At 50.6% G+C, this 27810-nt stretch overlaps 2 protein-coding genes and 1 long non-coding RNA gene across 4 annotated transcripts; 2 read left to right on the plus strand and 1 right to left on the minus strand.

The window, feature by feature from the left end:
* The first annotated feature begins 7975 nt into the window (after positions 1-7975).
* Positions 7976-8737, plus strand: LOC142363663 (uncharacterized). Its single transcript, XR_012765878.1, has 3 exons — positions 7976-8155; positions 8429-8551; positions 8656-8737. It is a non-coding gene; the product is annotated as an uncharacterized LOC142363663 (long non-coding RNA).
* A 2662-nt stretch (positions 8738-11399) lies between these two features.
* On the minus strand, positions 11400-18923 carry CEL (carboxyl ester lipase). Its single transcript, XM_075439329.1, has 11 exons — positions 18879-18923; positions 16764-16914; positions 16203-16325; positions 15659-15856; positions 15428-15558; positions 14877-14984; positions 14536-14653; positions 13570-13756; positions 12810-13013; positions 12112-12309; positions 11400-11598 (listed from the first exon to the last, which is right to left on the minus strand). The coding sequence occupies exons 1-11, from the start codon at positions 18879-18881 to the stop codon at positions 11400-11402; spliced, it is 1620 nt and encodes a 539-aa protein (XP_075295444.1). The 5' UTR covers positions 18882-18923.
* Positions 18924-20438: 1515 nt separating this feature from the next.
* Positions 20439-27777, plus strand: GTF3C5 (general transcription factor IIIC subunit 5). 2 transcript variants are annotated; one of them, XM_075439163.1, is made up of 11 exons: positions 20439-20520; positions 20945-21167; positions 21410-21608; positions 22680-22875; positions 23243-23347; positions 23839-23953; positions 24612-24692; positions 25219-25316; positions 25991-26073; positions 26361-26503; positions 27105-27777. In XM_075439163.1, the coding sequence occupies exons 2-11, from the start codon at positions 21041-21043 to the stop codon at positions 27260-27262; spliced, it is 1305 nt and encodes a 434-aa protein (XP_075295278.1). In that variant the 5' UTR covers positions 20439-20520; positions 20945-21040; the 3' UTR covers positions 27263-27777. The 2 variants fall into 2 exon arrangements, with proteins under 2 accessions (XP_075295278.1, XP_075295277.1); XM_075439162.1 differs by having other exon boundaries at positions 20444-20599.
* The last annotated feature ends 33 nt before the right edge of the window (positions 27778-27810 follow it).

Here is a 27810-nt window from a genome sequence, read left to right on the forward strand (position 1 = left end):
AGGAAGCAGAGCTGTGTTTCCAGCTAGCATGGCATTACGCTAGAGCTGATCTTCAGGTTGCATTAACCTCCATGGAGTGGAAGCTTAGAGAAGGCAAAACCCTGAAGTTTTCATGTTGTGTTGGCGATGCTTATGGAGGGCCTACAAGGAACTGAAAGGAAGGACAGGGAAGAGTTATGCTCCAGTTGGGTACAGTTTGTGTTGGAAAAGAAGTTATTTGCTGAGTCCAGTTGCTTCCTGTGCTAGACTTCACCAGAGAGCCTTTTCAGTGAAAAAAAAATAAGAGCAGAGTCCCTTGTCCTCGCGGCAGGTCGTTCCCCCAGGGCTGTGCAGCCATAGGCAATGGGGACACAGCAGCAGGTTAGTTCTAGCGTCAGTGCCGCACATGGGGAAACCTGCAGGCATCAGACGATCTCCCAGAGACAGCTGCAGGCACACGCTTCCTCGCGAACATTCCTGCCTACCCTTAAGGGTCTAACCTGGGAACAGACAGGGAGCTTGACCTGCAAAGCTGCTTACAGAGTAAAAAAAGTACACCACAAACAATTTTTTAATCACTTATTCTGCTCACAAAGCAGAGATGTTTTTCCACTTATGCCCTGGAATAGCACGTCCACACAGAGGAGACAACCCAGAACAGCCACACCAAAATTATTCAAGGATAGTTAAATCAGTCTGTTTCCTCTGGGCTGGATGAGACCTAAGAAAACGGAGGTCCCTGCAGATGTCCTGACGCACTGCCTTTCGATTAACAGTCACCGTGGACACACCGATCTTAAGGCCGCAGCCCCAAACTGAGACTAGAGATCTGCTGCGTGTTTCCTGCAGGACCTCAGGCAAGACATCAGCTCTGGATTTCTGCAGTTGTTCAGCACACTATGAAGCTCGCAGAATGCTTCACCCCATCTGCGAGAGGAGGATAGCAATTGCCCCTCTCCCCTTCATTTCACTTGTTTATTTCAACGGTAAGATAGTCAGGGACGCGACTGCCCTCCTTATCTTCCACACACAGCGCCTCGCACAATGGAGCCTTGGTCTCGGCTGGAATGCCCAAGCACTACTGCGATACCCATAACGAATGATAGGAACCTAATTCAGCAAAGCAGCCTAATTCTGTAACTGGCTTAGCAAGAAATCCTCCAAGCATGCACCATGAGAGCCCTACATTAAAACCACTCAACTGCCAAATGAGTGGGGAAACGGGGTGAGCAGAAACACAGAGAGGATCAACCAGACATTAGCAGCATTTCCACCAGTGAATGATATTCCAGGGAGAGAGACAGCGCTGGATATGGATGACATGAACATCGCACTTGACGCCCTCATTTTAAAGGCGCTGCTCCAATACGAGCATTTCTCAATCTGGTCCCTGGGCTGATTTTGACCTGTTGGCCCAGGGGTGATCTGTGCTCACCGTACCAGACGACAAGGCAGGCAGAGAGCAGAGAGTCCCCAGGAATGGGGAAATCTGAGGCTGGGGAGGAGCTGGGCGTGCGCTGGGCTCAGCTTTGGTCTGATAAGTTTATCAAGCACTGCCGGCTGCTAACTGTCAGCCGGCGAAGCGAGCCTGTTAGGGAGGAGGAACAGCTCCCAGGGCGAGATAGGACAGCCCATGCCTTATCGGGGTGCCTGAGCCAAAGAGGGAACTGGAGAGCAAGCGCTTTCCAACCACTTCATCTGAACAACAGACAGATTGGCAGGAAAGCCCTGTCAGCCCTCCGCTGCTGCCACCCAGGCATCGGCAGGGAGCCCCATCCATGCAAATAACGCTGGTAAGTGCAGCGTGAGAGTTGCAAATGTGAACACAGGGGCCTGAGGGAATGCAGGGGGTAAGTTTTCTTAGGAACATTGCCCAGTGGGGAGAGTCAGATTTACAGCAAACAATTCAGGTGCTTACTGAGCACGCTGCTCCTGTTCAGTGCCCGGAGCAGCAGCTCTTCCCCATGCTGCCTTCTCTAGGTTTGGGAAGGGAATCTAGCATTTCAAAACAACACTAGTCACGAAGTTTTGGTGTACAGATAATTGCTTTGTTTTCCCTTTCCTGTTTCTGAAAAATAGTAAAAAAACTCCTAAGTGAATAGAAGAGGAAAAGCCTGACCCTTCGCATCTGAGCTGCAAAAGTATGGGCCAGCAAGTACCCCTCCAGACTTACTCCTAAGGCAGTGATAACTAAATCAATACCACTGAAAATCATAGCAGAGAGACTCCCCTACGTGTGGATGAGCTCCCTTGGGCAAGCACAGCCTGTGCGAGCTCCCTGTCTGTACACCTCAGCCATGACAGGGAGATTCCCACATGGCATATCCTCTGCTCGGTTTCCCTGCTGAGGATGTGCCGTGCAGGACAGAACCAATGTCAGATCAGCGGCTTCAGCATGCTTCATGTGGTACCAGACTGTACAGACAGCTGTCATTCTGCACCCGGCGCACCGTTGGGTCTCTGGCTGGGTTCAAGCTGGTGACCTGGGTCCTGCCTATGTCAGGGGATTTTACTGTGAGCTGGCCGCGGCACATGCCCCAGCACTGTGCTGGGAGGATGCGTTCCCACTTGGCTGCCTGGATGCAAGTGCTGTCCCAAGCCCTCCACTGGATGCGAGGCAGGAAACCTTCTACAGCAGCAATGTAAGCCGGGGTGTCTCCAGTGCCAGCTAGTCATGCTAAGGCTCCCTTTCCAGCAAGTAACATATCTGGGGAGAGGTCTACCTCCTCCTAAAGCACACACCTAAAACAGGGCAGAAGTCATGCCTTCAACGCACACCTACTTCTCTCACTGAAGAGAAAGGAAGCCTAGTATCTTTAGACATCTAAAGCTGCATGAGATGAGTCACACCCCTGTGGTTCCTGCACCACTCTCAGGCCAAATTTCTCACAGCTGTTTCTGCTCCAACCCAGAATCTATGCTTCTCCAGGCCATGAGCAACCTCCAAGCCGTCTAATTTCTCTCAAGGGCTCCTAAGCAAGCTCGAAGTACAACAGCCACATTCAGCACTGGCCAACACAATTCTGAGGTTCAAGGCTTCCTCATGAAGAATGAGTAGTTAAAAAACCCTATCCCATTGATTCTGCCTTCCTTTTGAATAATTTTAAAGCAATGGGACTTTATCTTACATCCCAGATCCTTCTATATTAGGAGCTTTGGTGGGATTTTTGGCAGTGGTCAAGTCTGCTGGTTTCTTCTCTCTATAAAATAGAAGTTATCGCTTGTCTCAGTCGGGGAAAAGGAAGTCAGAGATGATGGAGTATTCCTGTTCTTGAAAAGGCCCCATCCTGAGAGCGTGGACATGGTGAACCAGTGTGTCAGTCAGACATCCCTGCCCCAGCTCCTTATTTAGATCCAGCCTGCAGCATCTTGACTGTAAATCAGTCAGGCTCAGTGGACACCCAGGTGTGACAGCATGTAAAAAGAGAGTCCAGGAACTGCAGCTGCATTTTCCATTATCATAGCATCACAGATAATGCTAAATATGAGACTCAAAGAAGAAGGATTGCCTTTGTCAGCTCATCTCAGCCAGTCGCTATCCCTCTCTCTGTCTCAGGTTTCCCATCTGGAAAGTGGGAATAACATGGACATGCCCCGAGATCTACAGATCAGAGCAAGGTAGAATTGCTGCACATGCACAGTAACCTTGCACTGGAGCAGCACACAGCATTGTGAAAAATCCCACCGAAAATGCATAAAGCATCGAAGTTGTGAGCTGCCAACCTGACATGCATTTTTCACTTTATTTGCCCAGATTTGAGTAGGACAACTAGAAAGGGAACTCGGGTCACCAGGACTTCCAGTCTTGTTTCTTAACTAACTTCCTATCTCACCTTCCTGAAGTATAACTTAAGTAGAATATCCCAAGTTAAAACTCTGTTCTTAGGAAAAATATCACGTACTATTGGTGAGAATTTATTTCTACTGTTTAGTCATTTTTTAAACGTGATTTTTAAAAATATACAATATTAGCAAGGACATTTATAGGGAAGAAAAGCTGAAGCAGGCTAAAGACTCTGGCTGTAAGGAATGAGATGATTTGCAGTCGTAAAACCCTCACATACATCTATCTAGCTAGCTGGGTACTTATAAAAATATGCACAAACCTCTTTTCCTAGTGGCTTACATTGAGGGCAGAGCTGACAGCAGGAGAAGGTCTTTGGTTTCAGAGTGAATGCATGTGGGACAGCTTAGGTTTGCCATATGAACTGGAATTTAAGGAAATTATTAACTAGAAAGTCAGAGAGCCATGTCTATGTGCCTACTGCATAGTGTCACAACAGTGGTGTTGGAGGACTTGGAAATACTGATGATACTTTGCATTTAAATAGTACCTTCTGTGTAAAGGTTTCAAAGTGCTCCACAAAGATGGAGACATCGTGTTCCTGTTTTACTGCAAGGAAACAAAGAGCCAGGGAGCTACAAAGTAACTCAAGGTCATACAGAGAGCGAGTGGAAGACCTAAGAAATGAACCAAAGGATTTTAGCTCCCAGGTTTCATTTAGATCATTTGGCAGTGGGCAAAATTCAGATCCGTTGTGATTAAGAAAAGTGGAATTTGGTGTATCCTCTCCAAGTGAACAGCCACATGAATGCCTTGGAGCCTTGGCATGTCTTTGCTTACCCTACACCTTGCTACAGCACGTCTGGAAGCAGCAGTACATATCATGACCTATTTCAAACCAAATCCCTATTTTCTAAACTATGTGTTGCCACTGAATTGGGAACAATATACAGCAGTCGGCAGGATTTAGCCCCCAGTCTGCAAGTTCTCTCACAGCATTACTATAAATTTTGCAGGAGGCACAACACACTGTGGTTGTCAGGATCGATAATTTATATTTTTGGGGCACCATCTCCTTGGCCCCACTTCCTCAATCCCAGAGTCCCCAGCAATCTTAGCTCGGAAGGGAATGTGACTCAGGCCTGCAACTGAAGGGCTGTCATCTGCAAACCCTGAAGCCTGGATGTGGCCGTGGTTTTATCACTGGCCACCAGCTGCCTCTAGAACTCTTGCCTTCTCCCCAATGATTCAGCAAATCTTCTTCGAGGAGAAAAACAAGCATGCAAGCGAACAAATCACAATGTCAGATTACAAAAATGAGCGGGGAGAAAGTGCGGCTCAAAGGAGGGAGATGAAAGCTGGTAAAGTCGCATGGTCTAAGGACTGAAAGGCCTGGCAAAGACTTTTTTTCTTTGGAGGAAGGCAATAATATTGTGAAAAATAGGGTTGTAATATGGATTCTTTACACTGTGAAACATTGCTAACAAAACATGAGGAAGAACTTCTTCCCTCTGAGGGTGACGGAGCCCTGGCCCAGGCTGCCCAGGGAGGTTGTGGAGTCTCCTTCTCTGGAGATATTCAAGACCCGCCTGGACAAGGTCCTGTGCAGCTTGCTGTAGGTGACCCTGCTTCGGCAGGAGGGCTGGACTAGATGACCCACAGAGGTCCCTTCCAACCCCTACTATTCTGTGATTCTGTGAAAAGAGAACACCATGTGGAAGGAAACAAAGCCTATTCTGCCCTCCACTCTCTGGGCATTGCACAGGGCTGATAGGGAGTTTTACAGGTGTAGCCGAGAGCCGAACAGTCTACTCTGGTTTACACTGGAACAGAGTTCCACCAAGCAAACTAGTTCCAGAAGGAGCTTCTGCTCCCCATAACTGAGATTTTCAATAGTTTGGAAGCCCAATATCAGTCATTTTGAACACCACTGATCCCGAAAAAGGTTCTGTGTCATTTAGTATCTAATGCGTGCCAGAGGGCAGTTAGAAATAACATTTTAACTTCTGACAGTTTGGGCTACTGTATCATATTTATACATTATAGCCCTTTTCCATCAACATTTTGTTTCCTGCTGTAACTACTCCAGAGGTGGAACACAGCGTCAGCTGAACAGCTCATGGTACACAGTCTATAGAATAGAAAGTAATGCAGAAACTTCAGCCAGACCTTAGCTAGGAGATGTAGTAGTTGCCCTAATGGCATTCAGCCCAGACACTCCAGTCAGAGCCCAGTCTTCTAAGAATACCTTAAAATCCTAATGAAAATAATAGTATTTGCAATTAATGGAGAGCTCATGTCAGGTTTGGGGAATCTCTCAGCCCAATGGATCCTCCAATATCTGTGAGACACGGGCACAGCCTTCCACTAGATTAAATGCAACACAAGAAGTAAGCACAAAGGAAGATGAGCTCCAGAACTGTGTGTTCCAGCCATGTTGTGGATGACTAAACTGAACCTGACTTTGGTCTCATACTGCTTTTACACACATCCCAATTTAGATCACTAACCAGCACAGAGATCAATGTTTTGACATTAAAGCACAACTGACTTACCTTGCTATGGGTTTGTATATTCTCTGTGAATATTTATGTGTTCACCCCACCAACAACTTCCAGCTCACCAAACCTCCTTGCCCCCTCTCCGAGGGCTCCCAGAGGAAGCAGGGTTTTGGTGTAGGTCCTTGCAGCGCTGACTGCTCTTCCCTAGGAAACACAAAGGAAGCAACCGCCCTGTTCCCAAACTCACCCGGGGAATTAACATCACCTAAACCAGGCACAGATGATGCCAGGGCCCCTTTGACAGCGTGTCCCTGTGCGGTGTTACCACCTGCTCTCACAGGTTTGGGGTTTCTTCTCAAGCCTAACAATAACCAGGTGCGTTCCTAGAGAGGCAGAGCCCAGCGAATTACAGGTTTTCAGCTGAAAATGCGGTGCTACTGCACCCTGCAGGCTGAAACCAGCGAATATGGGAAATAGAGAATTCTTTTTTCTTTTTTTTTTCTTTTAAAATCACAAATTCTAAGCCAGGCTCATGGCTTTGGGGAAGGAGGCTGGCTCATGGCTCCTGGGTGTTTGGAGCTGGTGGTTCTGCTTCTGCCCCGTCCCAGAGCTCTCACAGCATGGACACAGCCATTCCCGCCCTGCTGGGATGAGCAGGAGGAGCAGCAGCGGCTGTAACACTGGCACAAGAACACACACAACCCCAGACACACTGCCAGCCCTGACTGAAGGACTCCATGGAGGTGGGGGAGCGGGGCTCAGCTCTGCTGGAGCCGTCCCGCAGACCCCGGGGAAAGGGGGAGCGCAGGGACGGTGGGGAGGTTGGTTGCATGGGGTGGAGATGGTAAGCTGCTGCCCCGTGCTGTTTTATCCCTCTTGATTTGGCACAACAGACGCAGGCACACTTGGGAAACTGCCTGGCAGCAGAAACCTCAGCAAAAGTCCACTTGAGACTCGTCCGGTGCGGGGACGTGGGGATCTGGCGAAGGTGACTGCCTCCCCCAGCACGCTGCACGCAGCGTGGGATGCAGTGAACCCGGCTTTCTGCTGCTTCCAGTGGGCTGGAGCCGAGGGGAGGGCGCGCAGGAATCGGTGCCAGATGTTCCTGTGACCGCACTCACCGGACCTGTTCCCTCCTGGCCCCTGGCTGGGTTTGCCAGAAGAACAATCTGTGAGATCTCCCACAAGAAACATCTTTCCTTTTCTCACTGTAGTCCTTCATCGGCCCTTTTTTTGGTCTTAATTCTAGCTTGAATTAATAACTGTGTTTCCATCTTGCTTTGTCCCTGTACCCTGCCGAGCTGCAGTAATTACAGCAGAGCAAACCCAGAGAAGGTGAAGCCTTTTCTGCTGCAGAAACATTTCATACTGATCAGTAGCCAACTGCCCGAGGGTTCTGTCAGACGGTACAGGGACCTCTGTCATTGTGCAATTGCATGGAGCTTTGCAAAGTTTTTGAATTTAAATTTTGTTTCCTCGGTGGTGTCTCAGGAGTCATTTATGGTACCAGTGTGTGATTCCAAAATCCATAGGGAGATGGGGCCAAAGATAAACCAACCCTTTGCTCACACGGCTGAGTCCCTTCTCTTCCGAAATCTGGAGCACAAAGTTCCATTCTCGCATGTTCCCGTGAAGGCTCCACGTCCGTGCGTGCCACAGGCAGGAAGCAAACCCGACCCTTTCCCTCTTCCTCAGGGAGGGCTACAACAATCCCCAGGTGTCAGGGGAGAACCTGATTGGGCTCTGCAGGGCCTGTCGCCCACACAACGCCATCTTTGTGAACTTTGATGATGAAGAAATCCCAGCTAAACCCCTGGATGCCGCTGAACAGACCTGGAAGAAAGTGTGCACCAATCCTGTGGATAAAAAGGTGGAGGAAGAGCTGAGAAAGGTACGTGCCTGATTCCTGAGCTGGTCTGAGCACTTTCCTGAGGCATGCAGACCTTGTTGTAAATTGTTGTGGTTGTAACTACTGCTGGCTTCTCGGAAGGTTTTGTGATTGTGTTACCTGTTTAACCTTGTTAAGAGTGAGATATGGGCCTGTGTATTTAGGCCAGGAACCCAAATCCAGGCCTTTGGGTTCCACCCCAGTTCAATATCAGCTGTCCTTTGTGCCCTTAGCAAAACACACGTTTGCTTTTTCTCTTCTCTATCAAATGAGAAGGTCTGCACAAGCACATTCTGCCAAGGATACAGGAATATTTGGTGTCCTGAACAGCTGCAGCTCCCCTTGAAATGATGGATGGGATAAAAATTTGTCAAGGCATGACAGCATCACGTCAGGAAAGTGAGTGATCGGCACATATCTGAACTGCCTCCTGGGGCTCTGAAATTGTCTTCCTTAGAGTTGCCTGTGTTCTGAAAATGTATTTTGCAATTTGCCTTCTGCAGAGCTCTCCAGCATATTTGGAGACCAGTCTGGCTGCTGGATGGACGTTGTCTCTTTTTCTGAGGATGATGGGCAAATCTGAAGTCTGACTGATACAACAAGTCTCAGCAGATGCCACTGAGACTGCTGTTTTCAGTTCCATGGTTGTTTCTGTATTATTTTAGCTCTTTGAAGTCCATCATGTCTGGTCTCAGAATGCAGTAAAAGCCAACATCAGTGTCCACCTGGACAAGCTGAAACTTCTGCTGCCATATTTGGCCTATTACATGGTGAGTCTACCTGAGTCTACACAGTGTGGCTGCCCTTGCGCCTGTTTGAAGCTGCAAGTACCCAGAGCAAGGGAGCATCAACTGGGTGTTCCTGCTTGTCTACATCTTATGCAGGACGCTAGGTCTCCAAACTTGGGACGTAGGGTTCTCCTGCTCTGATTTTGCAGAGGGCAAGTTGAAGGAAAGGGCTTTCCGAGGCCATCTACTAAGTCCATGACAGAGCTGGCATCCAGTCGTTACCATCAGGTCACATCTCCCCCTCTTCCCAGGTTAAAGGGGTTTGCTGAGCTGACAGCTCTCCTCTCCCCACCTTGCTGGAGTCCCTGTACCCCAAGGATCAGCCAGCCTTTCGCACACCAGTCCAGCACTTCTGTTACTGAGCTAGGGATATTCTGCAGAGTGCTTGCCCTCGGTTTATTAAGGTTTTCTCTTTAATGACATGCCCGTGAAAGCAAAATGCAGCATGTATAACTACAGTCTGCCCATCACTGTCAAGAAGCCAGATATGCTGTGCCAGCAGAAGGGCTTGCTTTGGTTAAACAAGCAGTGAAGATGGCAAAAAGCAGCTGGCATGTGAGTCTGGACAGCGTGAGGATGATGAAGAGGAGGAATAAGACTTTAAGCCTTCTGAGAGGAGTGAAAAGGCAGAAATTCTTGATTATGTGTGAACTCGGTGAGCAGTCTGGTTGCTGTTGGACAGAATCGTCTCTGCTCTTGTTCCTCGAGCGCTGAGGGTTCAGCCACCATGCCCAGGATGTGGGAAAGCAGAGCTTGCACTGAAATGCCAGTGACCTGTCTGTGCTGCTGATGGGCATCATTTGGGATGGTAGGGAGCCATTGCCTACATTTTCATAATTGTTGGCTAATAAGCCCTCAAACCACCTCAACAAACTCCCAAGAAAGAGCCCAGAATCCAAACCAGATGATAATACACCAGAAAAGAGAAGCTGCATTCCCAAATCTCTCCATGTGTGGGAAGTGCAGCTTGTCCAAGCTGGGACCATGTGGAAAACAGAAGAGGTGCCTGGGGAGGTGCTGGGGGAGCACTCTGGTGCTGCCGGAGTCCCTAAGGCAGGTGATGCCCTTCTGCTCCTCTAAGGTGGCTGAGCTGCAGCAGGCAGTGAGAAGACTGCGTAACATCAGGGAGGCTGAGAAGGAGTGAGATAGCTGGTTCCAGGTGCAGTCTGCAGTGGACCCACAGCCCATGGCCAAACAGCCAAAAACTCTCCCACCGGCACACACAGAAGGGAGGGGGGCCAATAATGCAGAAGAATGGAAGCTTGCAAGGGCAAGGCCCAGCAGGAGGAAGAGGCTTCCCTCAAAGCCTGAGGTGCCCTTGCAGAACTGCTTCACTGCGCTGCAGACTGAGAAGGAAAGACCTATCAAATCAGGAGAGATGTTGGAGCCAAGTAAGGCAGCATGACCCGCTCCCTTGCAACTGAAAAACGGGACAGGGGATAGCAGTGGGCGACTCTCTTCTGAGAGGTATGGAGGCACCCATTTGCTGACCTAACGCACTCTTATTGGCATCACGGAGATGTGGTGGGATGGCTCCTATGACTGTAGTGCTGGAATGGAAGGATACAAGCTCTTTAGGAAGGACAGGCGGGGGAGACGAGGAGGGGGTATCACCCTCTATGCCAATGGCCAGCTAGAGTGCATGGAGCTCCTCCTGGGCGTGGATGAGGAGTCGACCTAGAGCTTATGGGCCAGGATTAAAGGTAGGGGACGGAAGGATGACATTATAGTGGGGGTCTGCTACAGGCCACCCCACTAGGAAGACCGAGCAGATGAGGCACTCTATAGACAGACAGGAGCAGGAAAGACAGAAAGATGGGGCTGTTCAGCCTGGAGAAGAGGAGGCTCCAGGGAGAACTTACAGTGGCCTTTCAGTACCTGAAGAGGCCTACAAGAAAGCCGGAGAGGGACTTTTTAAAAGTGCATGAAGTGACAGGACAATGGGTAGTGGCTTTAAAGTGAAAGAGGGCAGAATTAGATTCAGTGTAAGAAAGAAGTTCTTTACTATGAGGGTAGGGAGGCAATGGCCCAGGCTGTCCAGAGAAGCTGTGGCTGCCCCCTCCCTGGAAGCGTGCAAGGCCAGGCTGGACGGGGCTTTGAGCACCCTGGTCTGGGGGAAGGTGTGCCTGCCCATTGCAGGGGGGTTGGAATGAGATGGTCTGTTAGGTCCCTTCCAACCCAAGCTTTTTTATGAGTCTATAATTCTATGAAACCCTGAGCCAAATGCCGGGCAGAACAGGCTGAGCCGCAACTCAATGTGCCAGCAGCAGCCCCACGAGACTGCTGTGCCACAGGCCAGGGAACACGCCTTGCTTGGGGACCGGGAGTCGCTTGGTGCCTGACCTGAAGCTGAGGGAGAAAATCCCGTCACGGCAAAGACACGGAGAAGCAACAATCACTCAGTTGCAAGCAAGCCTTTAATGGATGTGCCTGTCTGTGAAAGGTGTTTGTTCTCAGCTTCACCGCTTGCGCCCGGAGATGTCAGCAACCTGCGGCAGATTCCGATAGACCGAGTTCCAGAAGTTCACGTACCGCGTTTTCAGATTCTGCTTCACGGAGTCCTCACTCATCTTGTTGTTGATTTCCAGGTAGTGACCGCCCTCGCTGGTGTAGGGCGGCCAGTTAACGGGCACCTCGGAATTCCCTGTGTTGGGATCGCTGGGGAAAAACGACACACGGAAGTTCAGTTTGATCAGGGCAGCTTGTGGAGGCAGCAAGGTTGGAGCTGTCTGGCAGGGACCCCGTCTGCTCCAGTGAGGCTTGATGGGAGTGCAGAGAGAGAGTCTGGCATTGGGACAAGCAGCAGCACCTCTGCCTGCGAGGAGCGACTTGCCGACCTGCAGTCCTCCCCCCTGGTCACCGCTAGCGTGGTCCCTGGCTGCACGCAGGGGCTGAACTGCTGTCTGAAGAGCAGGATTCGGAACCAAACCTCAGCAGTAAGTTCAAGCAGAGTTCACCAGCTCTGAAACTGCTTCTCCTGTCCCCAGGTGTTTCTGGGATGAGGAGGACCCAGAGCAAGCTCCACCAGCGGGAGACACAGAGCCAGGCTCACAACAGAAGTCCAGACAGAGGACAGCCCGCTTTCCAGAATTACTCCCAAGAAGTTACTAGGCAGAAGCAGCAGGCTGAAGGGCTACAGCAAACCCCAAATGTAGAAGCAGAATCACTCACCCTGTCCTGGCAAAATTGGTCCAGTAAGCAATCATGGCACGTGAGACGGTCCTGTGCTTGGGCAGGTAGCCCAGCGGGGTGGCGAAGGGTTTCCCAAACACGTACTGCAGGTCATCAGCATGGTCTGCCCCTACCCAGCTTGGGTAGATGGGCATGCGGGACGGCTGGGAGAACAGGTAGCTGTATGTCTTGGCACTCCTGGGGAAATAAAGTAGACTTGCTAAGCAGATGCGAGTCGGGAGCAGAGGAAGGTACGTGGATTCATAACCACGCTCCAGATACCGGCAGAGCCAGAGATTCAGCCCTGGAGGATGCTCACACGCACCTACGAGGTGCTCTCAGGAGAAAACATCTTGCTATCTAGTAATTTTTAACTTCCATTTCTGATTCTCACCCTAAGCCTCATATCATCCAACTGCCAAGTGTTGTGGCACCAAAAATTGCTAGGATGAAGTCTGAAGACTTTAGGAAGCAAAAACTTGTTTTAACGGGAGCTTAAAACAAATTCCTAGCACGACTCCCGTGCAGCGTTAGAGAAATAGTGTTTGTATGAGCCTCGTGGGAGTGAGCACTCGATACCACAAAGCCTGGCTCCTCCAAGTTCTCCTCTTAGTCCACTCCTCAGCCCGCTGTGCGGGAAACGCAGCGTTTTGGCCCTCGGGTGGGCTTTTGGCTCCTGTCAGGCCTGAGCTGCTCACCGGGCATTCTGCAGGTGCAGATTCAGTGCCCACTGCGTGGGAACCAGGAAGATGTAGTCAGTGATCAGGTCCACCACTGTCTTCTTCATGTCCTTCTGGTCCGGATTGTCACCCCACGCTTGTGTGTAGACACTGTATGTCGCGTTGGCTCCACTCTCACCCCTGTCCACAGTAAGTCCTTTGACCAAATTGTAGAACTGGTCCCTGAAAAGACAAACAGTATCAAATCATTACAGACCGGCAGCTTCAAGTGGTGCAGGGCTCATGGAAATGGACCCCAGCTCCTGTTGATGTTCACCTCCATCCCTGTGGTTAGCAACGGTTTGGTGAAGTAAAAGCCAGTGATTTCATTCCAGGCCTCAGATGGAGGGCATGTGCTTCCCAGCTTTCTCAGTAGAACACTTGGTGCCAAATGGGCCATGAGCTCCTTTTGTCTGCAGAGAGGAGTCTTATGGGGCAGGCGCCCAGCATGTCTGCATGTGCCTGCTCTGGACAGAGAGCACCAGGGCTGCCAAGCCTATTGCTGGTGCTGAGTTCAAGACCACCTGAACTCGGGGTGCTGAATACGAGGGGGCTTCCCCACTGGCTGGTCCTTTCTCTTGAAGGCTCTGGACTTGCCAACATATGCCCTAGGCACACTGGCTTGGAGTGACATCCTGTTTTGAAGGTTGTGCCCTGTCCACTCAGGTCTAAGTCCTTGCAGTTTGGGGACTATGTTAAAGACAAGGTTCCTCCTGTTCTAAGAGCATCCTTCACTTACGCTGTGATTTTGACAAGTGGGCGGTTGATAGCAGGTAAATCAATGCCAGCAAACATGTGTCCATCCATGTCATTGACCCCAGCAATGTAGTCAATGTCAGCAGCATTGGCAAACAGGTTCTGTGGCATGTCTGGGAGGAAATCTCCATCAACGACCGGAGTGATGGCGAGTGTGTGAACCACGGCAGCTGCAGCAGGAGACAAAACCGGAGTCTGTTAGGAGCTGAGAAAAGACAGACGTGTGGCCTGGCATATCCCATGGCTCAAAGAACAGTGTAAGGAATAGGCTGAGGTGAACGAGAGCTTGGGCGGTGACTTCAGCATGGGCAGGATGTCACCCAGGAGCAGGGTGACCACAGGATCACATTCAATAAACCTCATGCCTGTACGTGGGGAAGAAGAGCAGGAGATCTGCCAGGCAAGTACCAGCAGGTAACATAAAAAATTCCTCTCCTCCACCCAGTCCCTTCCCAAAAAGCCCAGCCAAAGGTAGGGAAGAGCAGAACTTCTCCTCCCCATCCCATCTGTCTCTGCTCACTCATTGCCAGCACAGCCTGCTCCGGCCAAAGCAGAATCTTCCCTGCTTGGTGTGGGAGTCCTACGCTCCACCCAGCGACTCAAATGAAAATAGCAGGGCTGTGGTCAATTATTTTTTTGTTTGTAAACTGTGTTCTGGAATTACTCTTGCTGCTTTCATGCAGCAAAAAGCCCAAACAGTTGCTTTCGAGCCATGGCATGGCCCTTGGATAATTCCTTTGCCACCACTGCAAATGCCTGAAGAACATCGTTCATTCAACACAATGTGCACCTGCCTGCCATAGGGCAACTCCGAGATCTGTCATTATTGTCCCCTTTCTGAAGGACACAAGCACAGCTTCAACATCCCTGGAAACCACCCCAACGTCCCGTCAAAGGCCTGGTGAGCTCTGGCTGGGTAGGGCACCACAGCATGGCCTGGGGGGCTTACTGGGCAGGTTGGTCAGCTCCAGGTGGTAGCCCAGTGTCAGAGCTTTGGGGTCAGAGACACGCAGGCAGTTGGCCAAGACAGTTGTGTTGTCTGTGGGGCAGCCCACATTTTCTCCGACCTGTGGAGGAGAGATAGAGAAACCCTTTAGCACTTCCTTCCGAAGCCAGGCTTCATTAACGGCTTCTACAGAGGCAGAGGTTGGTTTTAATCCCAAAGCAGCGAGTTTCCAAAGCTCTGTGCTTGGCAGCATGGCTTCTGCTGAATCTCTTGCTAGTTATGCTCTTCTCTAGAGAATCACTTCCTTGGTGTTTCCATTCCCTCAAGCAAGACTTGCACGTTACCTTTTTAGCCCAGGTGAGCGGGTCCTTCTGGATGGCCCAGCTGCAGAGACCGACGCCGCTCTGGCTGATGGCTCTCTTGAACAGGCCGTTGTTCTTTGGGGACAACGTCTGCGGTGCAAAATAGAAACAAGAGGGTTTCAGGTACAAAATCCTGAAGAGCCCATCGCCTGCCAGACCTGTCCCATCGCCTCATGGCTTGCGCACCAGGCCCGGCGAAGCTGCCAGCTCTCCTGCTATTTAACAGTCTCAGCAGTTAAACTTAAAAGAAGAGATGGCGACAAGGGGAGCAGAGTAGGGGGACATGGCAAGTAAACAATATTTCACCAGAGGTCCCAAAAGCAAGGAAACGTGCCTGCAGCAGTGGGGCTGATTATACTGAAGAAGGACGGGCAGCTACAAAGCAAAGAGGCTGAGCATTGCTGTCCCGGGGCAGGAGAGGACATTAATCAGGTGGGGTGTGTGAAGGAAAGTGGCGGAATGCCAAGGGGACCATCTGTCCTCTTGACGGAGAAGAGAATTGACTCTGGTGGGGTCTGGCAAGGAGAACACACCTGCAGGGAGACACTGGTGGCACCGGCGGATTCCCCAAAGATGGTGATGTTTTCTGGGTCACCCCCAAAGGCTTTGATATTCCTCTTCACCCAGGCAATAGCCATGTGCTGGTCCTTCAGCCCGTAGTTCCCTGAGCAACAGAGAGTACCCACCATTGAGCAAGAGCACAGCAGAGCTGATAAGCTGTGGACCCACGACAGGGTCCCCCGAAGAGGGAGCAGCTACAGTACCTGGCAAGTTTGCGTCTCCAGTGCTCAGGAAGCCCAAGGGCCCCAGGCGATAGTTGATGGTCACCACGATCACGTTGCCCCGCACAGCGATCTCCTCGCCGTCATAGAGGTAGTTATTGAGGAAGTTGGCTCCCTGGCTCCCCCCAATAAGGAAGGCACCGCCGTAGATCCAGATCATCACTGGCAAGTTGGTAGAGACTGGGAGATGAGGAAGAAAAGCAGCATGAGCCACAACATTGCTAGAAGGTGCTGCCCATCCATCCCCATCCCCACTCGCTGAGAATCGCTCCACCTAGGCGTGAACAGACATGATGCTTTGCAATAGCCCATGGCAAAGAATGTCCACGCTCTGTACAAGAGGCTGAAACTCCCAACAGGCTGCAGCTGAGGGACAACGGTTGACATGGCTCCCACCTTTCCCTCTGAAAGTCAGTGCTCCTGCAGTTGCCCACTATGGGAATGTGGATGCTGAAAGATGCTCCAGAGCAATTTGTCCACCAAAAGCAACAGAGAATCTCTCCCCAGGACTCTGCCAAGCACATACCCTCTTTCTTCCCTTGAGGGATCCAGATATTCAGATAGAGACAGTCCTCGCTCCCACGGACATCTGTTTGTGTAAGTGTCATCTGCATGCAGCGATTTTTGAATTTTTTTGCCTCCAATGTTCCTGAGAGGAGAGAGGGAAGGCAGCAGGACCTAGTTAGAGGCATCAACTCCATCCTTTGGTTGCAAGCTGCTTGCCCATCCATCCTCTCCTCTGTAAGTCCAGTGGAGAGGCACCAAAGCCTCTCCAGCCACTGTGACTGGTCTGAGGGAGTGACAAAGTGCGACCCTTTCCCATGTGAATGAGCTCTGGATAGCTGAGGCATGGGGAGGGGAGATGCAGGTGCCATGCTTCGGACTTGTTACTTCATGGGGTTACTTGAGTTGTTTGGGAATACTTAGACACAGGCTCTTATACCCACCACAAGACTAAGAGCCTTCTCTTGTTGCTGCTTAGTAGATGAAAGCAAGCAACATCATCTTTGCCTTGTCAAGAATGGATTAAAGAGAGAGACATGAAAATAAAACCCCAAACCCAAGGCATTCAAAAGCTGGATCTTACCGTCCCAGCCAGGATGAGGCTGGGGGTCTTCCAGAGTCTTTGTAGGCGCAGCAAAGGGGATCCCTTTGAAGACGTCAACGTAGTCCCCAAAGAGTCCCAGTCTTTTACTCTCGCCTTCCACAAAACCGCCCTCAGTGTGCACCACACCCAGCTACATGTGACACCATTTAGAAGAGAAAAATCCATTATGCCGTGCTTCATGCCTTTGGCTTCCCATGCCAACATCCACACCCTGCCCTGCCTGGTCCCCCCATAGACCCACTCACAGCCCCCTTTCCCCAGCCGCCCTTTTGGACCCTTGTGGGAAGGCCACAGGTAGCTGCCGCTGGAGATGTGCCCGCGTAGATGTCCTGTAGGCTGCCCTTTGGAGCAGACAGGCAGCAGCAACTCCCCTGCACTCCCAAACATGAACGGCAGAAGATGAGGACCTTCAGCCTTCAGAGGTAAACCAGGCCAGACCTGACACAGAACAGTACAGGAACTTTTGGAATAATGTTGGTGAGGGCCTTTGCCACGTTTAGGGCAGGAAAACACCCTGCCTTGGCTGTCATGGTCTGCATGCCCTCCTTCATGGGCTCCAGACCAGACATAGCAGGAGTTTGCTCATTCAGGCAGGAACAGGCAAAATGTCTCACGAAGCCACGAGAAGTGCTTTTGTACTTACGGTTGCAGCCCATGCTGTGCCAAGGCAGGAGCACAAGGCAAAGCACACGATCCCCCAGCGAGCCATGGTGAGTGCCTCCCTGAGGAGCCACTCCCCACACGGAGCCTGACATATATATAGCTCGGCGTGCAGCTTTGTGTCGATGCCATGACCCTGTCCTAGCACTAAGGTAAACCAAGGGAGCCTCTACACACCTGTCCTTCAGGAGGCTGAGGCCAAACCATGGCTGAGGCAGACTGGCGTCACTGTGTGAGAGCCCTGCAGATGTTGCTTCTGTGGGCTGGAGGCCAAACTGAAAAAAATATCTCAGTCTAACAAAACTCTAGGAGAACAAAAAAAAAAATGCTGAAGCCTTCACAAGCCTCACACAAGTGCGGGAGGCTGAAATCACATTAAACCATGCATTAGAGCGTCTTAGCGGCCACTAATGAGAAACCTTGCACTCGTAACACACTGGGGAACGCACAAGACTCAGAAAATGCCAGCAGATCCTTCATTTCTGTGACTGGGTGGTAACAATCCAGCCAGCAATGGCAGCCTGATGGCCAGAGTGGCCGAGTTCTGTGGACTTGAAGCTCTGCCCCATTGCCTGCTTCCTTCTGTCCTTGCCAGCTACTGGGAAAGTCAGAACAGGACTGAGACGTGCATCAGGTAGCGAGGACAACATACACTACATCCTGCAGAAGGGAATCACTCACTGCCAGATAGTGTGTTTGCCTGCTGGCTTTATTTCCAAGGTCACCAGCGAGGCTCCATGATGAAGTCATGGCACAGTATTTTCATAGACTCATCGAATAGTTTGGATTAGAAGGGACCTTATAGACCACCTCATTCCACTTCCCCTGCCATGGGCAAGGACACCTTCCACCAGACGAGCCTGCTCAGAGCCCTGTCCAACCCGGCCTTGAACACTGCCAGGGAGGGGGCAGCCACAGACAACCTTTGCCAGGGCCTCACCACCCTCAAAGTAAAGAATTTCTTTCTTATACCTCATCTAATTCTGCCCTCTTTCACTTTAAAGCCACTACCCCTTGTCCTATCACTGTACGCCCTTGGGTTTGCCAGAAGAACAGTCTGTGAGATCTCCCACAAAAAACATCTTTCATTTTCTCACTGTAGTCCTTTATCTGCCCTTATTTAAACAAAATTAAAATCTCTTAGCTGCATTTCCATGTTGCTTTGTCCCTGTACCCTGCCGAGCTGCAGTAATTACAGCAGAGCAAACCCAGAGAAGGTGAAGCCTTTTGTGCTGCAGAAACATTTCATACTGATCAGTAGCCAACTGCCCAAGGGTTCTGTCAGACGGCACAGGGACCTCTGTCATCGTGCATGGAGCTTTGCAAGGTTTTTTAATCTAAATTTTCTTTCCTCAGTAGTGTCAAAAGAGTCTTTTATGGTACCAGTATGTAATTCCAAAATCCATAGGGAGGTGGGGCCAAAGGTAAACCAACCATTTGCTCACACGGTCCCTTCTCTTCCGAAATCTGGAGCACAAACTTCCATTTCAGCCTGGAGAAGAGAAGGCTCTGGGGAGACCTTACTGTGGCCTTCCAGTACCTAAAGGGGACCTACAAGAAAGCGGGAGAGGGACTTTTTACAAAGGCATGTAGTGATAGGACAAGGGGCAATGGCTTTAAAGAAAGGTATTGGAGCTGAAAGGTATTGGAGCTGAACGTCAACAGGAGTTGGGATCCATTTCATAGAATCATAGAATCATAGGTCGGAAAAGACCTCTAAGGTCATCAAGTCCAACCATCAATCCAACACCACCGTGCCTACTAAACCATATCCCAAAGTGCCACATCTACATGTTTTTTAAACACCTCCAGGGATGGGGATTGAACCACCTCCCTGGACAGCCTATTCCAATGGCTGACCACTGGCAGGCATTTCCATGAGCCCTGCACCACTTGAAGCTGCCGGTCTGTAATGATTTGATACTATTTGTCTTTTCAGGGACCAGTCTAAAATTTGGTCAAAGGACTTACTGTGGACAAGGGCGAGAGTGGAGCCAATGTGACGTACAATGTCTACACACAAGCATGGGGCGACAATCCAGACCAGGAGGTCATGAAGAAGACAGTAGTGGACCTGATCACCTGATCATCCTCCTCATCCTGGGCCAGCAGAAGCAGTTTCAGAGCTGGTGAACCCTGCTTGAGCTTACTGCTGAGGTTTCTTTCCGAATCCTGCTCTTCAGACAGCAGTTCAGCCCCTGCGTGCAGCCAGGGACCACGCTAGCGGTGACCAGGGGGGAGAACTGCAGGTCGGCAAGTCGCTCCTCGCAGGCAGAGGTGCTGCTGCTTGTCCCAATGCCAGACTCTCTCTCTGCACTCCCATCAAGCCTCACTGGAGCAGACGGGGTCCCTGCCAGACAGCTCCAACCTTGCTGCCTCCACAAGCTGCCCTGATCAAACTGAACTTCTGTGTGTCGTTTTTCCCCAGCGATCCCAACACAGGGAATTCCAAGGTGCCCGTTAACTGGCCGCCCTACACCAGCGAGGGCGGTTACTACCTGGAAATCAACAACAAGATGAGTGAGGACTCCGTGAAGCAGAATCTGAAAACGCGGTACGTGAACTTCTGGAACTCGGTCTATCGGAATCTGCTGCAGGTTGCTGACATCTCCGGGCGCAAGCGGTGAAGCTGACCTTTCACAGACAGGCCCATCCATTAAAGGCTTGCTTGCAACTGAGTGATTGTAGCTTCTCCGTGTCTTTGCCGTGACGGGATTTTCTCCCTCAGCTTCAGGTCAGGCATCAAGCGACTCCCAGTCCCCGAGCAAGGCGTGACGGCCACGACCCGCGGCTTGGCAGAGGCCCGGCCGGGCCGGGGAGCTGCGGCCCCGAGCCCGGGCTGGAAGGGGAGCACGACCGCCCGCCACCTCCGCACCCACCCCGCTCCCACGCCTGGCCCGGCCCCGCGCCGCCGCGTAGGAACGATCGTGCGGCGGAACCTTTGCGGCGGAACCTTTGTTACGGGGGGCGGGTTGGCGGGAGGGAGCGGGGCGCGGGAGGGAGCGATGGCGGCGGCGAAGCGCGGAGGGGAGCGGGGCTCGGCCGTGCTGGAGCTGCCCCGCACGGCGCGGCTGGTGTGCGTGGAGTACCCGGGGCTGGTGCGGGACGTCGGGGCCATGCTGCGGACGCTGGGAGGAGAGCAGGGCGTGTCGCGGGTGAGGCGGCGGTGGTGCGGGCAGAAGGGAGCCCCGCCGGGCCCCGGCGCCCCCCCTGAGGGACCCCCCCCCCCCCCGTCCGATCCGCAGGTCCCCACGCAGCCTCCACGCGTGGGTTCGTGGCGGTGCCGCTGCCCTGGGCTGCTGCTGTCCACGGGAGAGGAGGCAGGAGGTGCCGGGCGGGGTGGAGGGGGGGCTGCGCGTCTCCCGGTGTCGGTGGAGCTGGGATCCCTCTCCCTGAGGGGCCCCGGGGGGGAGACCCCACGGCGGGAGGGTGGGGGGCCCCGGGGGGACGGGCCGTGCGGGTGCGGTGCTCACCGGGGCTGTGCCTGCCCTCGCTGACAGATCTACGCCGACCCCGCCAAAAGGCTGGAGCTGTATTTCCGCCCCAAGGACCCGTACTGCCATCCCGTGTGTGCCAATCGCTTCCCCACCTCCACCATGCTGCTCAGGGTGAAGAGGAGGACCAAGAAGAAGAAGCCGTCAGACACCGAAGAAGAAATCCAGCCAGAAGTCCAGTTTGAAATGGAAATTCTTGGGACTGTCACCACCGTTTACAAATTTCAAGGTAATACTTGGATTTCTGTCTACGTGGCTTAAAGGTGAGTGTGCCTGATGGGAAAGGGAAGTGTTTTCCTTTAAATAATTCGGAACTGGAAGAACAAATCAGGTCTCCTTTGTTTCAGCCCCCTTGCTGCATAAACCTTTGCATGAACTTAGCAGACACCTGCTCCTTAAAGTTGAGTGTTTTGAGAAATGTTGTGATACTCACAATGAACTTCACAATGTTTGAACTTTCCTTTCTCACAGGAATGTCTGATTTCCAGTACCTGGCGATGCACTCTGGTCCTGATGGCAAACCAACCTCCATGTATGACAAAGTCCTAATGCTCAAACCAGAGAAGGAAGAATTTTTCAATCAAGAATTACCGCTCTACATCCCGCCACCGATTTTCTCACGTCTGGACACTCCCATTGACTATTTTTATCGGCCAGATATACAGCACCGGTTAGTGCCTTTTGTCATACTGTAGTAAATAGCTGTGTTGATTCTGGAATGGACAGGCAGTGAAACATTTTCCTGGTTCGAGATAACTTGAAGATTTGTGTGTTAGAAGCATAAGATTTCCTTTTTTATCACTTGGAGATGCCTCCAGTCCATGGTGACTTCAGTGGTGTTACAGGATCTGTGCTCTTGAAGCATCAGAGCAGCACTAAATACATCGTTCCTTTATTTCACCTCTTTAAGCTGCTGCCCTGTGCTGTTTTATCCCTCTTGATTTGGCACAACAGAGGCAGGCACACTTGGGAAACTGCCTGGCAGCAGAAACCTCAGCAAAAGTCGGCTTGAGACCTGCCCAGTGCGGGGACATGGTGATCTGGCGAAGGTGACTGCCTCCCCCAGCACGCTGCACGCAGCGTGGGATGCAGTGAGCCCAGCTTTCTGCTGCTTCCAGTGGGCTGGAGCCGAGGGGAGGGCGCGCAGGAGTCGGTGCCAGGTGTTCCTGTGACCGCACTCACCGGACCTGTTCCCTCCTGGCCCCCGGCTGGGTTTGCCAGAAGAACAATCTGTGAGATCTCCCACAAGAAACATCTTTCCTTTTCTCACTGTAGTCCTTCATCGGCCCTTTTTTTGGTCTTAATTCTAGGTTGAATTAATAACTGCGTTTCCATCTTGCTTTGTCCCTCTACCCTGCCGAGCTGCAGTAGTTACAGCAGAGCAAACCCAGAGAAGGTGAAGCCTTTTCTGCTGCAGAAACATTTCATACTGCCCGAGGGTTCTGTCAGACGGTACAGGGACCTCTGTCATTGTGCAATTGCATGGAGCTTTGCAAAGTTTTTGAATTTAAATTTTTTTTCCTTGGTGGTATCCCAGGAGTCTTTTATGGTACCAGTGTGTGATTCCAAAATCCATAGGGAGATGGGGCCAAAGATAAACCAACCCTTTGCTCACACGGCTGAGTCCCTTCTCTTCTGAAATCTGGAGCACAAAGTTCCATTCTCGCATGTTCCCGTGAAGGCTCCACGTCCGTGCGTGCCGCAGGCAGGAAGCAAACCCGACCCTTTCCCTCTTCCTCAGGGAGGGCTACAACAATCCCCAGGTGTCAGGGGAGAACCTGATTGGGCTCTGCAGGGCCCGTCGCCCACACAACGCCATCTTTGTGAACTTTGATGATGAAGAAATCCCAGCTAAACCCCTGGATGCCGCTGAACAGACCTGGAAGAAAGTGTGCACCAATACTGTGGATAAAAAGGTGGAGGAAGAGCTGAGAAAGGTACGTGCCTGATTCTTGACTTGAGCACTATACTGCAGCATACTGCGTGGGGAAAAAAATGCATGCAGCCATTTTCTCTGACTTCCCCCAAAATTCCTGGTGATTGTAAGTGACTAACACAGCACCTGTCAGTAGATGCCACTGACACCACTGTGTTCAGTTCAGTTACGCAAGCCAAGACTTGAACCTGTCTTTGCAGCCAACTCACGTTAAGTTCGTTTCTGTGACACTATTTCTTACATTACCATTCTGATAGCTCATACTAAGGGCCAAAGGCCCCAGTACAGAAGAAAGTTCACTTGGAAAGCTGACCTGCCATTAGTAACCCACTTCCCACTGTTTCCATGGTGTTTCTGGATTATTTTAGCTCTTTGAAGTCCGTCCTGTCTGGTCTCGGAATGCAGTAAAAGCCAACATCAGTGTCCACCCGGACAAGCTGAAGCTTCTGCTGCCATATTTGGCCTATTACATGGTGAGTCTGTAGCTGCCCTGGCGCCTGTCTGAGGCTGCACGGAGTGTTCCTGGCTCTTTACAGTTCTTGAGGTCCCACCACTGAGTACCTGAGCTTAATGTTATGTAAAGAGAAAGAGGGAAGGGGAGACTTGCTTTTGAACAGAATTTGAAACCACGGACGATTCAGTAGCTGGTCACTCTGTGGGTTCTGATTGGCTTTGTGGTTCAGCCAGACTCTCAAAGTGGCTGTCCATCTGGCAATGGTAGCACAATTTCTCCAAACAAACACTTTATTGTGACCTTGCAGGTTAGTTTGTCAAAGCACACAATTAGTTGGGTTTCAATGCATTGAGCACCCAAGTTTCAATATTTGAGTTCTGGCGTGGCAAGTGAGGAAGACGCTGTTAAAAGAAATAATCTTTGGGCAACGAGAAGAAATACTAGAATTTTCTACTATGCAACACTGAACTGTTTTTTTGTAACCATCTTCCCCTATATGTGTTTATGCAGTTAACAGGTCCCTGGAGAAGCTTATGGGTTAGGTTTGGGTACGACCCCAGAAAACATTCTGAAGCAAAGATTTATCAAGTACTGGACTTCCGCATTCGCTGTGGAATGAAATATGGTAAAAGGGCCCAGCCCACAGAGTCGCGCTCTCTGCTTTCTGGTTAATCCTGGTAGTACTTCTCTTTTTACTTATTTTTAAACTATTTTGCCACATTTCTGCTCTGATGAAGATGACACCTTTTGAGCTCATTGCTTACAGTAGTTCTCCTGTAAACTCCTTTGTTTCACAGTACACAGTATGTCTTTTTTCATTTGGCACATTCCAAACCCTTTCCTCCTCCATGTGTTCGAAGCCCAGGCAGATGTAGCAGAGCAGCTTCCCTCTTGCTCAGGGGAGGCACTGAGCACTAGATACTGTTGCTTGCACAGTAGCTTTTCCTCAAAGACCTCAACATCTTGTGCAGGGCGCTTGGTCTCAGACTCTGCTCTGATTTTGCAGAGGGCAAGTTGAAGGAAAGGGTTTTCTGAGGCCACCTACTAAGTCCATGACAGAGCTGGCATCCAGTCGTTACCATCAGTTCACATCTCCCCCTCTTCCCAGGTTAAAGGGGTTTGCTGAGCTGACAGCTCTCCTCTCCCCACCTTGCTGGAGTCCCTGTACCCCAAGGATCAGCCAGCCTTTCGCACACCAGTCCAGCACTTCTGTTACTGAGCTAGGGATGTTCTGCGGGGTGCTTGCCCTCGGTTCATTATTGGTCTTCTGTTTTCACCTCTAGGTTACGCCCCTAATGACATGCCCGTGAAAGCAAAACGCAGCACCTATAACTACAGTCTGCCCATCACTGTCAAGAAGCCAGGTATGCTGTGCCAGCAGAAGGGCTGTCTGGCTCTTCTGCTGCTTTGGGTCATCCTGTCCTATGAGTGGGGAAGGGTCTTCCCATGTTCCAGCTGAGCCAAAGTTGGTGCTTTATTTCTGGTTAGAATATGGTGCTGCTCTTAAAGCCGGTAGAAGAGTCTCCTGGTGGGAAGTGTTGTGAGAGTCTTAGATGCGTGTCTGGCTGAGCCAGAATCTCTATTAGCAGACAAAAGGGAGTTCTGCAAGCAGCTCTGTGGGAGTTCAGCATTCCCTTCTGTTTGGTGACGGTGCAGCATGGAGTAAGGGGAGAGTAAAAGTTTAACAACAAGTGTGCTGTGGAAGAGACCCACCAAACTCACCACCTTTCCTGTGACTGTCCAGTAATATCTCTGAAGAATGCCCAACACATGCTCTGCTGGGCTGGTTTTTGCTGACCAGCAAACTTGAATCAACATCGAGAAGTGACAGTGCAATGCCACAGTGTAAAAGATGTTCCTAATGAGGACTCTCTTTTTGTTGTTTTTCAGTAAGTCACACAGTCAGTGTACACGATCTGAAACAGGGGCTTGGTACATCTGGTGCAGCCGGGGCAAAAAAGCCTGCCTCCAGCAGGTATAAACTGAAGGTCAGCATTACACTCTTTTACCAGAATCTTGAACTAGCTTAGTGAAGACGGAGTGTTTCCTGTTTTGTCAGTCTTTAAGGGGACAGTTGGGAGTTGATGTCCTCAGGTTCACCTGGGAAGCTGATGGTTGCACGTGTCACTACAGAACTTCACCTGCCGTGCACTGAATGGATTTCTTACACGCTGTGAGATGGGATTGGTACTCTCAGCCCATCTTTGATGCAGTGAGCATTTTGTTTCAACTGATAAAATTGGAACTTCATGGGCACTGAAGTACAAAACATCACCATGTGTTTATCTGGTTGTCCTGCAGAATCCAGCGGGGCAAAGTAAGTTATTTAACACAGGAGTCTTTTATTTTTCCCTTCTTGGTAGACCGAAACCTGTGATCCACTGTTAGGCAGTAACAAGCTGCAGACAGAGCTGCAGTTTGAAGCGATGAAGTGTGTTCTCTGCACAACTGTGCTGTTGTGGCTGTAGCTGCAATGAAATTCTGGTTTATTCCTCACTCAGCTTTATCTTTTGCCATATGCAGGTCTAGGCCTTGGAACTGACTTGTGCTGGAAGTGCCTTGTTCTTGACTCAGCCCATTGGAAGTACTTTTCAGTTATGTCAGTGCTGTCCTGTTACACCATAAAATGCGTATTAATCCTTTCCTTCTTTTCTCCTCTTAGGAATCCGTCTACGTTTTCCGAGAAGGAGCCTTACCCCCTTATCGGCAGATGTTCTACCAGCTCTGTGACTTGAATGTGGAAAGGTAGTGCACGCTGACAGCTGAGTCTTCTGTTAGAGCGAGATTTCAAGGACTATTGTTTATATCCAGTCCATTCCCCTCGCTCTCCTTGACCAGAAACTTGAGGTGTTTAGCTTCTGAATAAAAATAGAGCAGACTTTTCACACATAAGCTTCCTTTCCCGTATGACAACTATGTGAATAATGACATAATAAGTTATTCCAAATGGAAGTAAGCCATAGACTGTCTCATTTGAAGCCTACATCTGAATGTAGAAGGCTAATGTTTCCTTCCCTTTTGCTGCTTTTTAGTCTACAGAAAATCATCCATCGGAATGACGGCACAGAGTCAGAATGCACAGAGCGGGATGGGTGGTGCCTTCCAAAGACTAGTGATGACCTGCGAGATAGCATGTCTCTGATGATTAAGCAGATAATCAGATCCACCAGACCTGGTAAGGACGCTTCTGACCTTACCACTACCTTACTGCCTTCCTGATGGTGTCGAGACATCGTGAGCTGGAGAAGGATGTTGCACTGGGGCAGTAGTGTTCCTGTGTTTGCCATCTGCTTTGTGCTACACCTGGTGTTCGCTGTGTTCTAGCTCAGTACAGTGTGTGAGCTGAGGCTGTTGGCCTGCAGACTGAACGTGGGTTGAGATTAGGAATGGCTGGGAGTAAATGTTTCCTGTTTCACCTTCCTGGTATCACAGGCTTCAGGTTTTAAATGTCTGTGTCTGTGAGAATCAAGATCTTATTCTTACTGATATATCTGTTGGTGGCATTTTACTTTTTACTGTAAAGTATTGAACAAGAAGTAAGGAAATTAGTCCTGCATGATGCTGGTCCAAAGCAGTATCCCAGTGAATTAGGGCAGAATCAGCTAGCAGACTTGCTGCTGTTCTGCGAGCGTTCCTGGAGTATGAAAACAGATTGCTTTGGGCTTGATCAAATTCTGTTACGATGTGCAACATTCTCTGCGCCCCTCTGGCTTCTGCCTTCCTCTCATTTTATGAACTGCCATCACAGTGTCTGTCTGTCTTTCTTCCCAATTAAGCTCTTTTCTCAAGTACAACAAGCAGCGAAGATGGCAAAGAGCAGCTGGCATATGAGTCTGGAGAGGATGAGGATGATGAAGAGGAGGAGGAAGAGGAATTCAAGCCTTCTGATGGGAGTGAAAATGAAATGGAGACAGAAATTCTGGACTATGTGTGAACTCGGAGAGCAGTCTGGCTGCTCTCGGACAGAATCGTCTCTGCTCTTGTTCTTTGAGTGCTGAAGGTTCAGCCGCCGTACCCAGGATGTGGGAAAGCAGAACTTGCACTAAAATGACGATGATGTCTCTGCACTGACTGCAGTGCCAGATGATGGGTGTCAGTCGGGGTGGTAGGGAGCCATTGCCTACATTTTCATAACTGTTGGCTAATAAGACCTCAAGCAACCCCAAGAAAGCCCAGAATCCAAACCAGCTGGCAGTCCACCAAGAAAGAGAAGCTGCATTCCCAAATCTCTCCATGTGTGGGAAGTGCAGCTTGATCAGGTTTGGGCCATGTGGAAAACAGAAGAGGTTCCTGGGGAGGTGCTGGGGGAGCAGTCTGGTGCTGCTGGAGTCCCTAAGGCAGGTGCTGCCCTTCTGCTGCTCTAAGGGGAATGAGAATACTGTGCCATGACTTCAGCATGGAGCGTTGCTGGTGACCTTGGAAATAAAGCCAGCAGGCAAACACACTATCTGACAGTGAGTGATTCCCTTCTGCAGGATGTAG

The sequence above is a fragment of the Opisthocomus hoazin genome, chromosome 19, assembly GCF_030867145.1.
Source record: "Opisthocomus hoazin isolate bOpiHoa1 chromosome 19, bOpiHoa1.hap1, whole genome shotgun sequence".
Taxonomy (NCBI): Eukaryota; Metazoa; Chordata; class Aves; order Opisthocomiformes; family Opisthocomidae; genus Opisthocomus; species Opisthocomus hoazin.

What these genes read in the sequence shown, in the direction of transcription:
- GTF3C5 (XM_075439162.1), top strand. Translation starts at nt 20,450, where the DNA reads ATGGCGGCGGCGAAGCGCGGAGGGGAGCGGGGCTCGGCCGTGCTGGAG. An exon ending in CATCACTGTCAAGAAGCCAG is followed by an intron (nt 24,693 to 25,218) that starts GTATGCTGTGCC and finishes GTTGTTTTTCAG; the next exon opens with TAAGTCACACAGTCAGTGTA. An exon ending in AATCAGATCCACCAGACCTG is followed by an intron (nt 26,504 to 27,104) that starts GTAAGGACGCTT and finishes TTCCCAATTAAG; the next exon opens with CTCTTTTCTCAAGTACAACA.
- CEL (XM_075439329.1), bottom strand. An exon ending in GCCTCATCCTGGCTGGGACG is followed by an intron (nt 16,326 to 16,763) that starts GTAAGATCCAGC and finishes CTCTCCTCTCAG; the next exon opens with GAACATTGGAGGCAAAAAAA. An exon ending in CGCTCACCTGGGCTAAAAAG is followed by an intron (nt 14,654 to 14,876) that starts GTAACGTGCAAG and finishes TCTCCTCCACAG; the next exon opens with GTCGGAGAAAATGTGGGCTG.